Genomic DNA, 19825 nt, shown 5'->3' with positions numbered 1-19825 from the left:
TTTATAAAGTTTATTTTTACTGTACGTCTATAAAAGCTTGTGTTTGATACATAGAAGATTATAGGGTTCAATTCTCCCGACGTGCCACAAAAGCGAGTAACTACAAATGACTTACATTTCATATCAAAGACTTGTACTCAAAAATCGAGATCTGCTCTTCTGTTAAGTCCCGCAATGGACTGATTGTGATTCCCAGTAGAACACCGAAATCAAGCGTTACTGGTTGCTATCAGTAAAGTGGGTGGGTGACCACTTTTATCAGTCTGCGTAGGACATGGTATCGCTTCTCGTTAAGTTCTTCGACCGTAAAGTACACAAGTCACCAGACTACCAAATCAGGGGAGCCACTCCCCCCCCCTCTGCAGGAGATCAAAATTGGAATGATATGTCTTCGGATCATTCCTAGGGATGGTACCCAGACCGTTGCCAATAGCCCAGCTCCAGTGCAGCGTAATAAAGTACCTACTTGTTAAGTTTAAAAACAACGAAAATGGCGGTATGTCACAAATATGGTGGAGATGGAAATCGAACCCTGTAATTTACACGCTTTGATACACTTTTGAAAGGACAATAAAGTCTCTGTAGTGGTATTTTTTTTGGCATTTCAAACAAAATTGCAATTAAATACGACGGTTTTACAGAATGACTCTAGCAAAAAATATTATTAACACGTAAAGCTAAAAGGGGGTGAAATATGTCTTCCGCTATGCAAAAATTAAGTCTGATTTTCACCTAAAACTTGTTTTTTCGGCGAAATCATGGCTCAATTACTAAATGTTTACCAAGGGCCTGATTAAAATTACAAGTGATTTTAATTATCGCCTTTCACCTCCTCTCAATTAGGGGAAGAGCGGACAAGATGGACCGCTTAAGGAAACTTGGTTCAAAAAATAGTAAACTAGAGCAATTTTATATCTTTTATATTGTAAACATATAGTGGGAACATTGCTCTTACATATCTCATACAGAAAATAAATAAATAATAAAATTCAATAATAATAACTTAACATAAACAAAAATAGAAGTTTGTCCCATCTTGCCCGGGCTACCCGGGCAAGATGGAACACATAATTATATTTCAAAAATCACTGAAATTAATGTCAGAATAAGAGAATAATCGACAAAAAAACGTTCCTTAACATCACAGTTACTGCATAAGAAGCGGCCAAAACCGGAATAAGCACTGGAAGCTTCATGAGCCCATTCTAAGTAATCTGAATATTATCTGTCAATTAATTAATTGTAAATTGCTTTTATAAATTTTTTTTAAATAATTTGTTAAGTAGTATTTGCTAGTTCATATTTCTTTTTGATAATATTACCTTATTTTTTATGCTTTTTGCCAAATCCGGAGAGTTTAATTTTTATATTACACTTTTAGTCTACTTTGGCAATCCCATCTTGCCCGGATAGTACATTTTTAAGAAAAGATATCCGCAAATTTGTTTAAATAAGTAAATTTTAATTTACACTATTCATTATATTTGTACAGTAATAACACTACATGGCCTCAAATTTGAAAAATTTGTTGCAATGTATTAAACAAATAATATCAGCATACAAATCAGGAAAAATATTTTACCACGATATAAGAAAAACGAAACAATGCTTGCACTTCGGCAACACCTTGTGAACTGACGAAAAAACTTGTGCATATTGAGAACAACAATATTTTCTTTCCGAAAACGCACTTTAGATGTCGCTATCGTCATGCGCATGGAAAAAAAAGTGATGTCCCGTCTTGCCCTACCTTCCCCTACACGTGTAAATCGAACAGATTTTTAATGATTTTTCATCATACCTTTCTTTTTAATTATTCTTCACGCTTTGATGTAATTATTCTTTTTTATTTGGTCGCTCGAATGTTATTTTTGATTTTCATTGACTATAGTTTTTTAATTTCTATTTTGACAGAGATTTTAAACATGCATATGCATGGTGGGGATTATGGAATATTCAGTGTAAAAATATGAGACATGCAAAATGATGCATAAATTTTGTTTCTGTTACGATCATCTTTAGAATGTATTTTTAGAATGTCTGTAAAAAAAAGAAAGTACACTGAAACCTTCAAGAAAGACCACCGCTATACAGCGACCTCCTCAATTTACTAACCACTTTAAGGAGGCACGGACTTTTTTCCTTGCGTTGAAGAAAACCGTTAGGAAAGATCATTAAAACCTCTCACAGCGATTGGGGAAACATCTGCACCAAATGCGGAAAAGGTCAAATAAGGAAGCACGTAAAAATATTTAACATAATAAATCAGTAGATTGAAATGTGCTCAAAATATTTGTGCGAGGCTCTTATTTAGATTTGACGATAACAACCTCATGTTGCATTCAGAGTGAAGTAAAGACGATGCTTATCAATGATTCACTTTTAGAGTTGAATCTTAAATTAGATGAAAAAAGTTATTTTAGAAAAAAACTAGCATCTCAAACAAACGAACCTCTTCACATCTTTTAAATCTGACTAATTTTTATCATATAAAATTAAGCGCAAACTTGAAGAAAAAAACATAATTGTTTCTCTTTAATTTAAAATAGCTCTATCTTTCATAGTTGATAAAATTTCTCTTCCACACAATTATATCAGTTGGTATAATTTTTTATAGACGCTAAAATTTATTCGTAGATCCGTCTTTTCATGACACCAACAGAAGTGGCATCTTCGCACCAAGTAAATTATTTTAACTAAAATTAAAATTGTTGGCAAAAAATCAAGTACCTTCGATAACAATTTTGAAGTCAATGGAGGTGACCTAAGAATGACCACTCTCCATCAACGACCATTTTACTTTGAAAGGGTCGTTCCCAAGAAGTTTTGCTGTATAAAGGTTTTATTTTATAATTATATATTCTTAAATTAATTTCCTTTGTGATCCTTGTATGATGACAACTTGCTAAATTATGAAAATTACGGCAACATAAAATATGACCTCACTCAAATTATTTCAATTGAGCACAGTTTGTCCTGTTTAGCACGCTCTCATTAACTCTGGCGCACATGTTTAAGAGCCCGAACTTTCAATCTCTAAACTACTGAGATCCAAGATTGTGGGTGACCCACATGTTTTTTCATAGTCGAGAATCCAAATCCACCGAGAAAAAAACGTATTTACTTGTGTGTACTTTATTTAATAGTTAGAATTAATTACACAGTCCATGTGGCTGAATTGTTTCGAGTTATTTGGGATCTAGCACTAATATCTTTCTGCAAGATACTTTTAAAAATAAAAAAACATATAGGTTACTAATTTAAAATAGCAAAAGTGCTGCGTTACAAAGAAAAATTATAAATTTTTATAAATTGAGCATGTAATAATCTTTTATTCTAATGTCATGGGTGATATTCTAGCATTTTGTTGGGGGGGGGGACGCACACATTACTTCCCTTTACGCATTTTGTAAATAATCAGCAAAGTAAAAAACACAATTAAACATCATGAAATCAGTAGTAGTAATTGCCGAAAAAGATATCGGTGACGAAACCGGACACCTCAAATGCGCGATTTGTTTTGAGATGTTGTAATAAGTAATAAATAATATGAGATTTAAAAACTATGGAGCAATAACTGCCAAACATTCCATAGAATTATTGCCTTAAAACAGGGATGGGCAAACTTTTTTGGTCGAGGGCCAAAAATCGGGAAAAAAAGTTTGGTGGGCTAAGTAAAAAACTTCTAAAATAAAAAAAACTATATACGAGTTTTAATTTAAATATTTAATGAGATTAATGAAATTGCGATTTCATTTTTAAAAGTTCCTAGTTCATAGTTGAAAGCATTTGTTCACACATATGAGATTAAGCAAATACAGTACGGATTTTCTGAACATGAGATATTCAATTTGGGAAACTAGCTTTTGGTAATTATTTGTAAAACTCAACTTTGACATATTTAGAAACAACTGCTTCAGATGATTGTCAGATTGCAACTCAATTAATTCAAGTTGCAAATCCGACCTGACTATTTCACAATTTACGTTGAAAGGCATGGTACAAATATCTACTTGTGTTTGAATGGCTCTGAACTCTTGAAATCTACGTTCAAACTCAAAATGGAGTTTTTCAAGCCATCTTCATAATTCTGTCTGTGCCTGCTATTTCCATCAATTTATATTTTGTAGAGCAAAAATAGATAAAAAGATCATTTGTACTTGGTTCAAAAAGGAAGAGCAAAAATAGCTTTAAACAAAGTAGACAAGAGAATGGATGTATAATGTATATAGTTTATATTTGCCACGGATCGGTAAGTTAAAATTCTATCCGTGGGCCGGATAAAACCTTCCGGCTGGCCACAGTTGGCCCACGGGCCGTAGTTTGCCCATCCCTGCCTTAAAAAGTAAATACAATGCACGATTCGAATTTTCCATATTGTTTGAAATATATCGGTATATTTAAAAGCCGCGTGAAAATCAACATTAACTACTGCCGAAAATACAATCGAAACATTACATTGATTTACGATACTATCAGCGTAAATTGAGCCCGTTCAAAAGTGATTATCTAATTGCACGATTCAAAGATTGCAAAAATTTTAGATTGATTCGGTAATTTTACGAAGATTACGTTGTAAAATTCTGTAGAAAAGAGAGGTAAAATTTTTTACTTTTCATATGAAAAATCATTCTGCATGAACTCTATAGAGTTTTGCGATGGGTGACCACTTTGATTAGTCTGCGTAGGGACCGAGGGTGTGCGGTATTGGTCTTCATCACACTGTTCTACCGTAAAGTGCTTTACTTCGCGTGCAGGTCGTCGGGCTACCGAAGCAGGGAGCCATCCCCTCTTCAGAGGATCAAAATTGTGATGGCATGTCTTCGGATCATCCTCAGGGATGTTTCCCAGACAGTCACCAATAGCCCATTGTGCAGCTCTAGTGCGACGTTATAGAACTACAACAACAATAAAGGGTGAAAGAAGTTGATGGAATGGAGGTTTTTATTTATCAGCGAATTGATGTGTACAGATTAGCACTTATTTAATTTTTAATACTGCAGTATTTATCCAAGTGTACTTTTATGCAAATTTCAACTATAGTTAAATTACCTCGAACCCCAATGGCTCAGGGGACAGAGCCTTCCAATAAGGTGAACGATGGCTGGCCGATACGAATTCGCATCCGGTTTGTACCTACCACAGTACTAACGAGAAATATCCTCAGTGCTAGGCGGATCATGGGTTACAATCCCCTTGCTATCAGGCTCATCGTGGGAGGCTTTCTCCTCCATATAGAGGGTAAGTTTCATCAAAAAGTCCTCCACGAAAATAAATTTCTCTCTATGCTTGATGCAGGCGTTCCCGAGTTTTCTGGATTAGGTACAAAATCGCAAGGCTACGGAGTTGAATATTAGTAATCGTATATATATATATACAGTAGAGTCCCGATTATCCGAGTTAATGGGGACCGCAACAAACTCGGATAACTGAAAAACTCGGTTAAAGCGAAGAGTATAAAAACGGGAAGAAAAAGAGAAGGTATAAATGTAATATATTTAAGAAATGCAAAATGTATACGAGTATACCACATACAAATTCATATTATAATTAAAAAGCTTACTTAAAAACCTTTAAAAAGCATACTTTACGAGAATTAAATAGTTTTTACTTAAAAAAAGTCCTTAATCGTGTTTCGTTCTACGTAACTTTGACGCTTTTCTGCAGTAATGTTTCGCCTTTTTTAGGGATAACAGGAAGGCTGGTGTCGCCTCTTCTTGTTGTTCCATATATTCAATAGTACATTTGATAGCTTTTAGTCCATCTGTATGAGAGATTTTTATATGTTGATTTTAATAATCACTGTCTTCATCATCTTCGCTAGATTCATTATCATTATTGACGATATTAACGATAATTTCATTAGACCAAGTTGCTGGATTTTGTTTTTCTGAGTGTTTGGAAGATAAAATTCAGATTTATTTTTCAGTGGTTTTTTTAAAAATAATCTAGAACAAAAAAAAATCCTTGAAATATTTGATAGCTCGGTTAAAGCGGAAACTCGGATAACCGGGGCTCGGATAATCGCGACTGTACTGTATATATGTGTGTGTGAAATGTTTATTATTTTATATTACGCAAAAAGTAACTTATTTATTTTATTTTATGTTATACGAGGTTGTTGGATCGCTGACCCAATTTTGGGTTTACGACTACTAATGTTCAACTCCGTTACCCTCGTAATTTTGAACCGAATCCAAAAGACAGGGGACTCCTGGATTAAGTATTGGGATAAATTTGCCTTTGTGGAGGATTTGTTGATGGAACTAACCTGACTTTGCATTACATGGAAAGAAAATCACACTAACACTGAGGCTATTTTTACGTCAGCAACGTGGTCGGTGCGAACCGCGTGCGGAATTCGTATCGGCCAGCCACTGCTGGGCACCTCATTGGAAGGCAAATTCTCTGTTCCCTGAGCCACCACGGCTCTTACTTATATAATGTTTCCAATTTATTTGTGTGAAGCCGGGATAACCTAGCTGGTAGGGCGTTGGGCTCATATCTAAAGGTCTGGTTTGTTAGGACAAGCGCCTTATCTGGGCGTCGGTGTGACGTCAACGTCACGCTGACGCCAACAAAATACTGGTTTGTTAGCTCAAGGCCTGGTTTCTTAGAACTAGCTCCTTATCTGGGCGTCAGCGGAAAGTTGACGTAGAGCTGACGCCAAAAAAAATTTTTTTTGTTAGCTCAGCGTGAGAAGTTCGTCCAACGCAGACATTATCTCTCATTGCGCATGCGTTGATAACGTAAACAAATATTTATTTTGAATTTATATTGATTTTGTTATTGTCGACCAGTGTTTTAGAGAGCAAATAATGACTTTGTCCAAGAAGAAACACATTATAGCTGAGCTAAATGAAGAGTGCTATGCTTAATGAAGAAGCTATGTTTAATGTCAAAATCAAAATCTTGGCTGATTTCAATGTGCTGTTGGATGTTGTCCGCCATTTCTTCTGTGGTTAACGTCACGTTGTAATCCAACTGCAGTTGAGTTGGACTGTAATTGTAGTTCAAGATGAGCGTTCGATGACGTATACTATCAAACTCACAAATGGACCAATCAGAGGTTAGCGCTGATTTCCAGCTGACGGCGTCCTGTCCTAAGAAACCAGACCTTAAGTGATCGAGAGTTCGATCTACTCCGATCGAAGACGCCCGTTGTGCAAAATGGTGATTGGTGCGAGCTGAATCTGTCGAGGTCGCAAAGTCTTCTAAGTTTCCTTAACAGATCCATTATTTGAGGTATTGGATCGGAGATTGATCGTGCTCTGCTTCAGATCAAAATTACGATCTTTGGACGGATAGATGGTGTGTGAATGTGCCTTCCCAGTAAAACACGATATGACGTACGTATGTTATCTCTGGATCAACGCCATTGCCAATACCCCATTGTACAACTCTAGTGGGACGTAATTAACAGTACCTTATTGTAGCAGTTTATTCGTGTCTTATTCATTAATTGTTTCTAATCCATATGCAGGCTAGAACGCTCATTATAAAATACTGCTTAAAAGCAGTATTTTATTTCATTGAAATTACATACATTTGCTGACTTGTGTGCTCAATATAGGCTTATAAGTCATTGTCAAGTAGAAAATACAGATAGAACAATTCAGAGAAAGACATCACAAAGAATACATCCAGGGTTACGGCGGGATTCGAACCCGCTACCTCCACGCTTAACAGAGCGTTTGGACCGGCGATACCGCTCGGCCAGGGAGGCCCCCGCAGTATTTTGTAAGGGTGATATTTCTTAGCTAGAGAGGTCCTAAATTTGTTTTCAGTTCTCTAGAAATGCTCTGTAATTCGAATGGTTCCATTGAAATTCATATAACAAAATCTTAAATTTAAATTATTTTGGGTGCTGCTCTTCCGTCCAACCCTCTGAAGCACTATATTATGGGTTCGATTCTCGTCGAAACCCTGTTATTATCTTCAACTCGCTCTTTTGGTGATGTGTTTGTAAAATTTCTACTTATTTATTGTTTGCCATACATATGTGAACTTGTGTGGCTCATTGTGAAGTGCTACTTATAAGCCCCAAGTTGAGGAACAGATGTCACAGATAGAGAGGGATGAGTTATTACAATTACAGATTACATGATCACAGATTACAATGATGTATCTAGGGTTTGAGGTTGCGATGAAATTCGTACTTTGAAAACACATTACTCAGCATATGAGAGGAATGACGAGACCGCTTGTCTAGGAAGTTTCTAAATTTGTGTCTCCTTGTTCCTCAATTTGGTAAGAAAGATTCGTCAATTTAAATAGCCGCTGTGGCCCAAAGAAATAGAATGCTGGTCTTCCAACAAAGTGATCGAGCTTCGAATCCCAGTGGAGGCTAATTGATACGAATTAATTCTGCTCCTGGCCTGCATCGGGATGTAAAATAGGTTATGTGAAATATCCTAAGTAGTAAACAGATAATAGGCTAGAATCCCTTTGTCAGGATAACAGTGGGAGAGTTTTGCTGTTTTCTTCTCCAAGCATAACAACTGCAGTTTAGTTCCATCAAAAAGTCCTCCACGAAGAGTAGTTTGTCCCAATATTTGATTTAGAAGTTCCTCGGTCTTCTGGGGTTTGGTTTTAAATTAGAAGGATACGGAGTTGAACATTGATAGTTGTAAAACAAAATTTGGTCGACTGTTCAACGAAGGCCTGTAACATAAAATATAAATTTAAATGGCTCAAAAACTGATCGAATACACAAACTAGTTGACCGCTCTGGTCAAGCGGTATAGCTTTGCAGCGTGGAAATAAGATGTACAAATCCGGCCTTAACCCTGGATGTATTTTTCATGCTGAAGTGTCCTATTTGTTTTCTGAATTCTTCTATCTGTCTATCGACTACTGACACAGTTCCCCGAATTCAAGCATCACTGGTTGCTGACAGTAAGCGGGTGTGTGACCGCTTTGATCAGCCTGCATAGGGACCGAGGGCGCACGGCATCGAACCTTGTTAACCTGTTCTACCATAAAGAGCTCGACTGCCCGCTCAGGTCGATGGGCTACCAAAGCAGGGGAACCATAACCTCTGCAGAGGATCAAAATTGCGATGGCATGTCTTCGGATCATTCTCAGGGATGTTTCCCTGACCGTCGCCAATAGCTCATTGTGCAGCTCTAGCGCGACGTAAATTAACAACAACAACAACAACTAAAATTCCTTAATGCTATTAATCTTCTATAAAGGTCAACCCACTTCCCACTCTGCAATAAGCAGCAAGATGGTTTATCCGAAATAAAAACATACATCGCGATCTCAACATAGATTCTTTAGATCAACATATTGCAAAGCTAAATTTCAGATTTTTTGAAAAAACCATAAACTGTGACACCGCAGGATTTAACAAAATTTTTACTTTTGAAAACTTAAGAGAAGACATAAACCTCAGGCCGATGGCAGCTTTCTTTAGTAGTGACGTAATTTTATACAAACGAACGTCAGTCATCATCATCTGAAGATTCACTTAGAAATTTACTTGTGGTAAAGAAAACAGTGTGAATGTTATGAGGTGGTGTGTACCTGCATAGTTGTCTAAAAACACGTCGAAAAGCGATGGACGAGGTTTATTTCGGATGCATAAGGAATATGCGCAAATTGTTTTCTTGGAGACTTTTAATAAAGGGTAAGTGGACATGCTTTTCAGTTGAATTTTCCAATTTAGTGTTAAATACTTCACTTCCGACTTACTTTAATGAGCTATAAGTATTCATTTAAAAAGAACGTAGCTAAATTGTTCAAATAAAACGAAGAATTGTATATTGTTTAAGAAACAGGAACGCCGCTCTGTTCACCTTAATGTTACATTTTGTGATGCTGTCTAAAAACTATAGGACTTACAAACTTTAAATTGCGAAAGTGTAGATAAACAAGTACAAAGAAATGTAGTAAAATAACTTATAATTCGGTTATTAGTACGAGTTATTATCAACTTATTGTAAAACACCAGGCAAGCTAATCTACAGCACGCTGAAATGAAACTACAGAGTTGAAATTTGAGATTTCATTTTCATTTCTGAACCCAATTAGAATTTTTTTTTCAAACTTTAAATTTTTCTGAAGGTTATTAAGTGTTTTTCAAGTGTTATCAACAAGTAAATTTAGTATTAATTGGAAATGGACAAATTAGGTTGTTACGAAAAGAGTTTAAAATTTAAAGTTTAACTTAAACTTAAAATTACTTAAACTTATCAACTTAAAATTTAAACTTTAAAGTTTTTTCCATACCTTTTCCATTTAGAGTATTCGACATACCTTTTTGTTAATCTACTGTGATGTATTTTATTTTTTAATTAAAGGCTGATTCGAATCTTATGTAAGTCAAAAATTTGATTTTTTAACTGATTGATTATTCAAAATTTAGCGTCTGGCAAGTTCAGAAAATTGGCTTCTTATATTAAAACAAGTCTACTGTTATTTTCAATCAGTGAAGCGGATGAAGTTTTTTAGTTAAATAATATCTGACCTCTTCAGTTTTTTGGGATTATTTAGTAAACCATTTGACCATTAACGTTCAATCAATTACCGTAAAATTATGGTAATAAACAGCAACCAGTTGTTTTCACTATTTTAATTAGAATTGAAACGTATTCCCGAATTGAAACGTACTGGTTCATACATTTAGTTTGTTTACGTTAAGAACTTACTCCGACGCAAAGTCTGAGACCGTCTACTGCTATGGAAACAAGAATAGCGCATTTCAAGAAGGATAGCAGCTCTACTCTCTAATACAATAAACTGAAGAAAATGATTGAAACTTTATCTCGCTGCCCTGTCCTAGACAATGACCCAACACCCCTACTTGAAATAGTTATACCTCGTTACCATAGTCACCGCCACGGGTCCAGACGAATAGCTGCTCTGCAAAAATCTCTTTTATGTTTAACCATTACTTGGTGCAAAGTTTCTAATTGCACCATAATTTGGATAAATGAAAAATTATTTTATTTAGGTTGCGTTATAAATTGGTAAATATGATCAAGAAATGCGTTTATGGCGCAATCGATCGCACTAAACTTCCGTACTATGATCGGCACGAGCTTTAACCGTGACCGATAACTTATTTTGTAGCTGTTGATAAGATGAACGATTTTGTTGAAGCTTGTTATCTCATGCAAGTTGTCTTTGAAATTGTCTTTGCAAGCTGAAATTTATTTTTTAAGAGGTTTTACATATATTTCAACGGGAAACCTTTTTATCAGGTTTCGAAATTAACGTAAGATAACATTCTTAACTTGAAGATGATGCACACCTGCAAACATAAATTCCTATTTTTGTTAAGAGTTATTAATTAAAATTATATATTTATTACAAATTGATTTCTTGTTTTAAAAATCTTCTGATATTATCATAATTTATCTGAACTGGCTTTAAATAATTTCTATTTAGTTGTGCATCCCCAAAACGTATAATTTGAATAAGAAGTTAAATAGGTAAAAAGTTAGATTTAAGCAGAGAAATTGGTTCACGCATGGGACTTAACATTTTTATTTATAACGTAAGAAAAAAAAGTTTCCTAAAGTAAAAAAGTATGATATATTCTCCTTTCCATTCGGTTTTTACTGCTTTTGATGAAAAATAAAAGTAGGAACTTAGATGATAAATCTTGCAAGAACGCATTTTCAGAAAGTGTCTTTTTTCTTTGTGTGTGCTGAATAGTAGAATACAGTTCTGAATAGTAGTTTCTATTTCTTTTAAGCCTAACTGTAAAAGAAGCCTGTAAGAAATCTATTTTAGAGTTTCAAATTAAGTTACGCGTTAATATTAAAATTTAGTTTAAATGTGTTCCAGTTTGTCTAGAACAGTTTTTATAATCGTACGTTACAAAGGAAAAAAAAGAAAATTCTGAAATACAGAAAGCATTACGGCAACCTTGTCTCGGAATTTTCTTTTTAGTGTCACGGAAATGTTTGTACTAAAAACCTTTTTTCAATAAAGCAAAAATATTGCAGTTTCAAATCTTTATCCCTAAAGGAATTAAAAATTATTTTTAAAGTTGTTTTTAAAAAAAGTATTGTCACTAAAGGTCCATCATGACGTATTAGCTGACGTCACACTAGCGTTAGGATCAAATTGCATTGTCCATTAAAATTTCATGACAAGGTGGATTTTAGATGAGCATGCGAGACGTTGCGAAAAGAAATTTTATAATTACCCAGATTTAAGGTCACTTTGAGACTAGCTTTATGAAAGGATTTTTACAATTGAAAACCGTAAGACAACCACGATTAAAGGTTTTTATATAGGTTGTTTTCCAAAGTTTTGGATGAGGGTAATGTGAGTAGAATAGAGCCGATTATCGCAGATCTTGTTTTAAGATTAGAAGGTTTACACATAAACTGCATAAAAAAAACCTTTTTAGGTTTACATTGAAAGGTTTTTGCTGAGTAGAAATATACCTTATTTTACTAGACTTTTCCTCCATTTTAACCTATCTGGAAAGTTTTTTTAAGTCAAAAATGTAGCATCCGTAGCAATTTTATCTGCAAAGCGTTTAGAAATGTTTCTATTTACATAAATTTAAAATATATACTAATTATTGTTAAATCTGAACTTCATTATCTCGCAGTATAGACACGGTTACCAGTAGAGCACAGAAGTCAAGCATCACTGTCTGCGGTCAGTAAACGGGTGGGTGACCACTTTAATCAGTCAGCGTACACTGTAAAAAAACTCGGTGAATGTTTAACCAATACTGGTGCAAAATTTCTAGTCGCACCATAAATTGGTTAAATGAAAAATTGTTTTTATTTCGGTTGGACCATAAATCGGTAAATATGATCGAGAAATACATTCATGGCGCAATCGATTGCACCAAACTTTCGTACTATGAGAGGCGCAAACTTTAATTGCGACCGATAACTTATTTTGTAGCTGTTGACAAGATGAACGATTTTGTTGAAGCTTGCTATCTCATGAAAGTTGTCTTTGAAATTGTCTTTGCGAGTTGAAATTAATTTTTTTAAAAGTTGTCTGATGTTGTTGACTAATGGCGGATTTTGTCGTCGAAGTTTGCTATCATCTCATGCAAATTGTCTAATTCTTTTGCAGGTAAGAAAACTTTTCTTATTTGCAATAATTACCGTTCAATTATTTGCAATAATTGCAGTTCACAGCAGCTTTAAAAATTTTTTTGAGTGTTCTGAAAGAGTTGGTTTCAAATTTTTTCTGGGAAACTATATTCGTTGTCAGAATAATTAAATATTTATAAATACATATATTAGCTCTTTTTCAGTAAATAAGGAGATACATCTATTTTATGCTCACAGAAAGTGTAATAATAGTGACAAATGAAAGGTAATTGTAAGCAGCATAGCTTTCCGTCAAATTTACTGCTGGTGAAAATTTTCTAGGTCCGTGTTTTAATTACATTCTACAGAACAAATATAAATTATAATAGTAAGTACTTTCTATTAAGATTAAAACTTTTTATCAATATCTGTGCTTCTGTTTTGATTTTCACGTTTTATAGTGCTCATTTTCGTTTGTAATGTCACATAATTAAAAGAATGTTTATCAGTGCATTCTCAAATGCTTTTGTAGTAAAATTTTCAAATTGAATTATACTCCACTTCACATCAAGCCGTTGTCATGGAAACTAGGATTTTTAAGTTGGTCGGGTGCACACGGTAGGAAAGGAAGTACCAATATTGGCTTTAACGAAACAAAGCGCTACATTTTTTTAATCGTCAAGAATGTTACTGAAATTTTGAACAAAGTACCGACAAGAAAAAGAATTTTTTATAACATTTAGAAATAAGCTGATTTCTTATTGTGATTTAAACAAATTTCTTAATGTTTAAGTAAAGGAAAAAAATTTTGAATGAAGCAAAATATGATTTAAAAAGTTAATAAATACTTTTTTAAAATTAAATCTAAATAAACAAATACTTAGATGCTGATGAATACTTTGCTTTAGATAATTATTTTTCTATGTGATAGTATTTTTTGTAGATTATTTTTGATTTTGTATAGTATTTTTTTTATATATTAAGCCCACATTAGTATTTTGTGTGTGGGGGGGGGAGGAGTCAACATCAATTCGAATGTTTTTATTGATCATGAAAAAGGTCATGTATTTATAATGCTTAGTTTTTTTAAAAACATAATAATTTTTTTGGAAAGTGTTTTTTTAATTATAAAAGTTTTTTTTTATTCTGAAATATGTTTCTGTGAAACAAAAGGGAATTTAGCAAAAAAGGTAATCTTCACAAACAGTATACATCTGGAGTCTTATAAACCATCCATATGAATAGACACTAATCATTTTTGATTGTGATAAATCATACTTTAGATAATTATCTCCCTTTATTGATTGGCTTTGTTGAGATATAACCAGAACTAATGACAAAGTGTAGCAGACAGCTTTAACCATTGTTTAAGTAGAGGACGTTAAGAAACAAACAGAAGCCATATTGTTTTGTGGCAGTCCAATCTAGTAGAGACAGCTTTAAAAATAATTGTTAAGTTACTCTTTTAGTTTAGTTCTGCTGATAACAAAAGAAATCTGCTTGGTTTATATTCTGAATGACACGAATTTAGGTAACTTTTTTTCCTTCCTAACGCTAAATTGCTCAAAGAAGTCATTTTGACTGCTTTTTAATTTCAATCAGAAAAACAATGATGTATATAATGACACAATTATTTAGAATTTTGTGACTTTTTGTACAATATATAACTTTTTTTTATTGTTAATATTTACTAATAACTAGATATATAACTGTAAATAGTATGAAAAATATAAAAAATTAATTTTAAACAAATTTCTTTACTTATTAGTTACTTTTACAATCCAGTCATTTTGACTGCTTTTGGGCAATCTAGGTATCTTCAGTCTTGTGTTTAAAACTAACAATTTAAATTAATTCTTTTGACTAGCTAAATTACTAGCTATTACTATTTAAATTTGACTAACTATGTTAGATAAGAGATCTGAACAATATGGACTAGCTTAGACATGATTTTTATGGGTTGCAGAGCCCAGGATACTTTCTAGTCAAACTAGCAAGGAACAAAAATGTAAGGAAAAAAAAACATAAATTAGAATAAAATATCTAATTTTTGACAAAAGTTTGGAGTTTACATTCTAAGATAATAAGTTGTGGAAAACTGGTAACTTTTATAGACTGCAATAGGACTTGTTTAAAGCGAGGGTCTCGGAAAAATATTCTTTAAATCGGGTCTCGCTCGCTAGATCGAAATTCAAACTCAGCGCTATAAAAATTAAACATAAGAACAGTTAACGTGAATTGCTTCATTTTACTTAATTTAATTACATATCGTAATTTTTTTCTCCTTTATCTGCGATAGTTTTATAATTTCGATTTTTTCCTTTCTCTTACGGATACTCCTGCGGTGACATGGATCCTGAAGACACGGTTCTCAGTAGAACACCGAAGTAAAGCTTTTAGCACTTTTTTTTAAAGACCCTTTCTTCTTGCCACAGTCTGAAATGAATGGACAACTTGTCATCTGTTCATATTGTGACAAAAGGAAGTTACTAATTGATAACAGAGTTTATAGGCAAAACAAATATTTGCCACAATTTCGTTCCAAACTTTGATTTTTCAGCGTGGTACATTTTGCACGAAGAGACGTTTAGAACTCTTAATGAAATAAAACCGATAAAACCTCTTTCCTGGCACCGAATATAAAAAAATTTAAATAAAAAAAAATTAAAACTAAGCAAGTAAAAAAAAAATGAATGATTAAAAAATTTAAAACTAAATAACTAAATAAAAAATTTAAAACAAAACAAATAAAAAAATTAAAACAAAATAAATAAAAAATTTAAAAATAAATAACAAATTTTGATGCAAATATTTACATAGAAATCGAAACAGTTGAGAGGAGAATCATCCATTTGTCTCGATTGAAATAATACCCTTTCGCAAACTTTTAAAAATATGCTCGCTCTTTTGATATAAATAAATTACACTGTCTGGGTTCCGCAAAGGTACGCAGTAATTTTAATGTATCCCTTAAGATTATGTTATAAAATATATTTTAGATAAGAGTTTAACATATTATACCTGCTGAAACTATACTTTTAAAATAGATATTTCTTTTAGACAAAAATACATTTGGCAGATACAATAACTTCCAGTTTTTGTATCAACTTCATAAAACATTATTTCGAGATATTTTTTTTTATATAAACATTAAGTTGATTGAAACTTTCAGTTTCTGTATTAATTTCATTTTTCTGGCGTTGAACTTGGGTCAATTAATGTAATGAATGAGTGGAATGATATTCTGAGGAGAAATACTTTCTCTACTAAAACAGTACTTATAAATTTTTTTTTTGTTGTACCGAAACATGAAGTTGCTTAATATATCAACTTCATATTTCTAGCGTTTCACACCGTGCTTGAAACATTAAAAAAAGCAGGTAAATAATATTTCTGCTTAAACAGTATTTTTGTACAGAAACACGAAGTTAATTGATATCAGTGAACTCTCGCTACTGCGATATCCAATACAGCAATAACTCCCTTTATTACGATAATGCTTCGTGGTCCCGAAGAACTTGCATATGAATTAATGTAATCTCATTATTACGATATTCTTTGAAGCAAATTAACCCCTATAAAACGATTTTTTTTTTCAAATTTCAACCTTATTTATTCCATTTATTGTAAAAATTCTTATTTTATCATTTGCCGTTTTTCCATCTTTTCTGATAAAAGAAGACTCACTGCCGACCACCCCAAGATCTTCCGTACTTAGAATCACCTCCCTTATCTCTTCAGAAGTCACAGGTGTCATTTCCATCATGTTAAAAGCTGATCATGAGTCACAAATGACCACAAAGCATCATCGCATTAACACCTGAAAGATAATTTTTTTCTGTGGAGGTTGGGTGGAGCACCATGGAGAGCCATCCCCTCCGCAGAGGATCAAAATTGTGATGACATGTCTTCGGATCATCCTCCGGGATGTTTCTCAGACCGCCGCCAATAGCCCATTGTGCAGCTCTAGTGTGACGCAAATTAACAACAATATATTTATTTGGTCCCCAAAATATTATTGTAGCGAGGTTTTACGTATCACATTAACTTCTTGCTTCTGAATCAACTTTATTTTTCCGTGGTTTACATTGTGTTTAGGAATGAAATAGACACAACTTAAATGAAACTTTGAATGCAAATAAATTTATTAAGAATAACAGAACAGGTCACGAGGCAGCACAACCGCTAAGAAAGAGTAAAACATCTGATAGATATCAACAGGTTTTCCATTAAAATACTTTTTTTTTTCTCTCTCTCAACAACGGATGTTTACACTCACTGAAACAAAATTCACACAAACGCAAGTGTTGATTTTTTGAAAGCTTCACAAACACCCAAAATGATAGACATCGATTCAAAAGACTGGAAAAATATGTACAAAGCGAACTCATTTGATGGGAGGAAGTTACTTTAAAATTGGTGTGCATTTTATTTATTTTGTTTGATATGGTGCAACCAGGTTATTGATAATTCGTTCGGAAATTTAACTGTGATCCTTACTTTTCCATCTTAGAAAGAGGGCAGCAAATGAGTTAGAATAAAATTAAAAAGCATCCATTTTTTGTTACATTATAAAGTATACTTGTTATATAACCCTGATAGGAAAAGGTTTCCTATTTTATAAAGAAGAGTTACTACGATTTACCATTTTATTACTCGCTGATTTTTCATTTTCATTCTTCATTTTTTCAAGTCTTCTATAAAAAAATTATGTTACTATAATTCAATTTTTATAATTATTGATTCAATGAAATCTTTTTAAAATCATTTGGTGGTCTATTTTTTTTAATGTTATGTTTCACAATCCACAATTTCGTAATGCAATTATTATAGTTATGAAATTATTATAGTTTAAACTGAAACGGATTTTTCCATATTTTTAATTTGTTGATTATTTTATAAAACTTTTTCAAGTTTGATGGGTTTTTAAAATTTTATAAATGAAATAAATTTTGAGAAGAAAAGTATAATAATTTCTTCTAAGATTGTTATTGAGAAAGACATAAAGTACCCAATCTTTAGTTAAGGCACTTATAATTACCGCCACTTGTATATTACAGATTTTTTTGAGGAAAGCCTCTTTTGTCCTTTTTTTCGCGTCAAATAATGCAAGTGTTATTAAAGCAATATATTGCTACAATTTGATAGTTATCGAAACTTTGAGCTGAATAAATTGTCAAATTGCTAAGAAGTCGTGCTAAATAGTCTAATGAGAAATTCAAAAAATCTTTAAAAACTTAATATTTAAAAATAAAAGTTATGCAAAATACGATTCTGTTAAAATATAATTAGGTATTATGATTACGTGAACTTCTTATAGCACAGTTTTAAATATTAATCAATATCAGTGATATTCTTGCATTCCGTTCAGGATGTTTTTAAAATAGAGTACTATATTATAACTACAAACTATATGTATTATCCAAAAATATAAATAAATAATAAAGTTAAAAGCATCTTAATGTATTGCTTTAAGTTCACTTTGTTTTCTTCCTCATAACAAACCTATTGCTCATTTTCTGTCTTTTAAAAATAGTTTTAAATAGAAAACTCTCAAGACCAAGTAAACTATAGAAGTAATATGGCTAAAATATGTTGCGCAATATATTACTGAAATGTTTATTAAGATTATTGCTGAATTATCTATAAAGAATATTACTGAAAGCAGTAACAGAGTAATTAAGGAAAATTATTAACAAAACTAGTATCGCTCAAAACAGTATTGATGAATGGTAATAAAAATATATACAGCCGAACCTCGTAATAGTGAACATGGTTTATAATGAACTCCCGGGTATAGTGAACGAATTATTCGCTCCCGGGCCTTACTGTGCACATATAATATTTCTTGTGGATATAGTGAACCAAACGACGAGAGGAAATTGGGTATTAGGAACTTTTTTTTGTCTTCGAGTGATTTTTTTAAATTTTTTGGTAATTCTGAAATATCTACACCAATTTTTAAAACCTTCTGTTGAGTGGAATGTAGCCATAAGCATTTCTTTTCTTGTTTGCTTCTATCTCAATTTCTCATCCCCAAATTCTTTGTAAGTAAGACGATGAGTAATAAAAAATGAAAGGTAACACATTTTTTGTCACTACATATTGTTTTTTAACTTTTGCATTTGTTTTTATGGGTCATTTATGTAAATAATGTGTAATAAAAAGGGATCAGTTCGAAAAAATTAAAATTGTTTGCAGTACAGATATAGCGAACTCCCGGTTATAGTGAACTCTTGAAGGTTCATTATAGCGGGGTTTAACTGTATAAAAAAGTTTTCAGAGCGACACAATAACTTAAGTTGGCAAGAAAACTTTGCATTGGTTGGCCTCTTTCTCAATTTCATTTCGAATTCGTTAGAGTGCAGAAGATATGGGATTGAAGTAATAATAGATCGAGCAGTTATTCACGTTGACTATGCCAAGTTATTAATTGAGCATTTATCCACCGTGAAGCGATAGTATTTTCAGCGCCAAAGCAGCTTAAGTTCCGTCTCTTGAAAGGTAGTATTGCTGTAGAAGAATTATTATTTCATCATTTTCCCCCCTCTTGTTATGAACTGAAAAGGGTAGCAAGGTAGTGCAAGGTAGAACTATGAATTAAACCATCTACTTGAGAAAGGAGGTCCTCTACAAAAAACAAACAAATGTTTTATTTGCCCCATTGCTGGAACAAGCCGGCCCGTTCGCACCGGCAGTTGGTGCCCCATAGATTGCATCGGCAAGAGGAGTTTGCGCAGCAGTCGTTGGGTTTGCCGTCACAGCCACCTCCTCGTCGAATGCATGCCCGTCTAAAAAAAAGGAAG

At 33.1% G+C, this 19825-nt stretch overlaps 2 protein-coding genes across 3 annotated transcripts in view; one reads left to right on the top strand and one right to left on the bottom strand.

Annotated features, from left to right (window-relative positions):
- The first annotated feature begins 9472 nt into the window (after positions 1-9472).
- The window catches only part of LOC107453275 (xibalbin-1), a 463140-nt gene continuing 452787 nt past the window's right edge, over positions 9473-19825 (top strand). Inside the window, exon 1 of one of the 2 annotated variants that reach the window (XM_087158230.1) lies at positions 9473-9634. The gene's annotated coding sequence lies outside the window, so the exon portion shown is untranslated. The remainder of the gene's footprint in view (positions 9635-19825) is intronic. The other variant, XM_071178020.2, reaches the window with a different exon arrangement.
- The window catches only part of LOC139425040 (xibalbin-1), a 45551-nt gene continuing 42866 nt past the window's right edge, over positions 17141-19825 (bottom strand). The window contains exon 4 of the mRNA XM_071178021.2: positions 17141-19810. Within this exon, the coding sequence (XP_071034122.1) occupies positions 19672-19810 (139 nt within the window). The 3' untranslated portion in view covers positions 17141-19671. The remainder of the gene's footprint in view (positions 19811-19825) is intronic.

This window comes from Parasteatoda tepidariorum, chromosome 2 (assembly GCF_982258835.1).
Source record: "Parasteatoda tepidariorum strain Cologne lab strain chromosome 2, Ptep-v5.0, whole genome shotgun sequence".
Classification (NCBI taxonomy): domain Eukaryota; kingdom Metazoa; phylum Arthropoda; class Arachnida; order Araneae; family Theridiidae; genus Parasteatoda; species Parasteatoda tepidariorum.
Note: the sequence above shows the minus strand (reverse complement) of the source record. Positions and strands in the feature narration are given on the sequence as shown.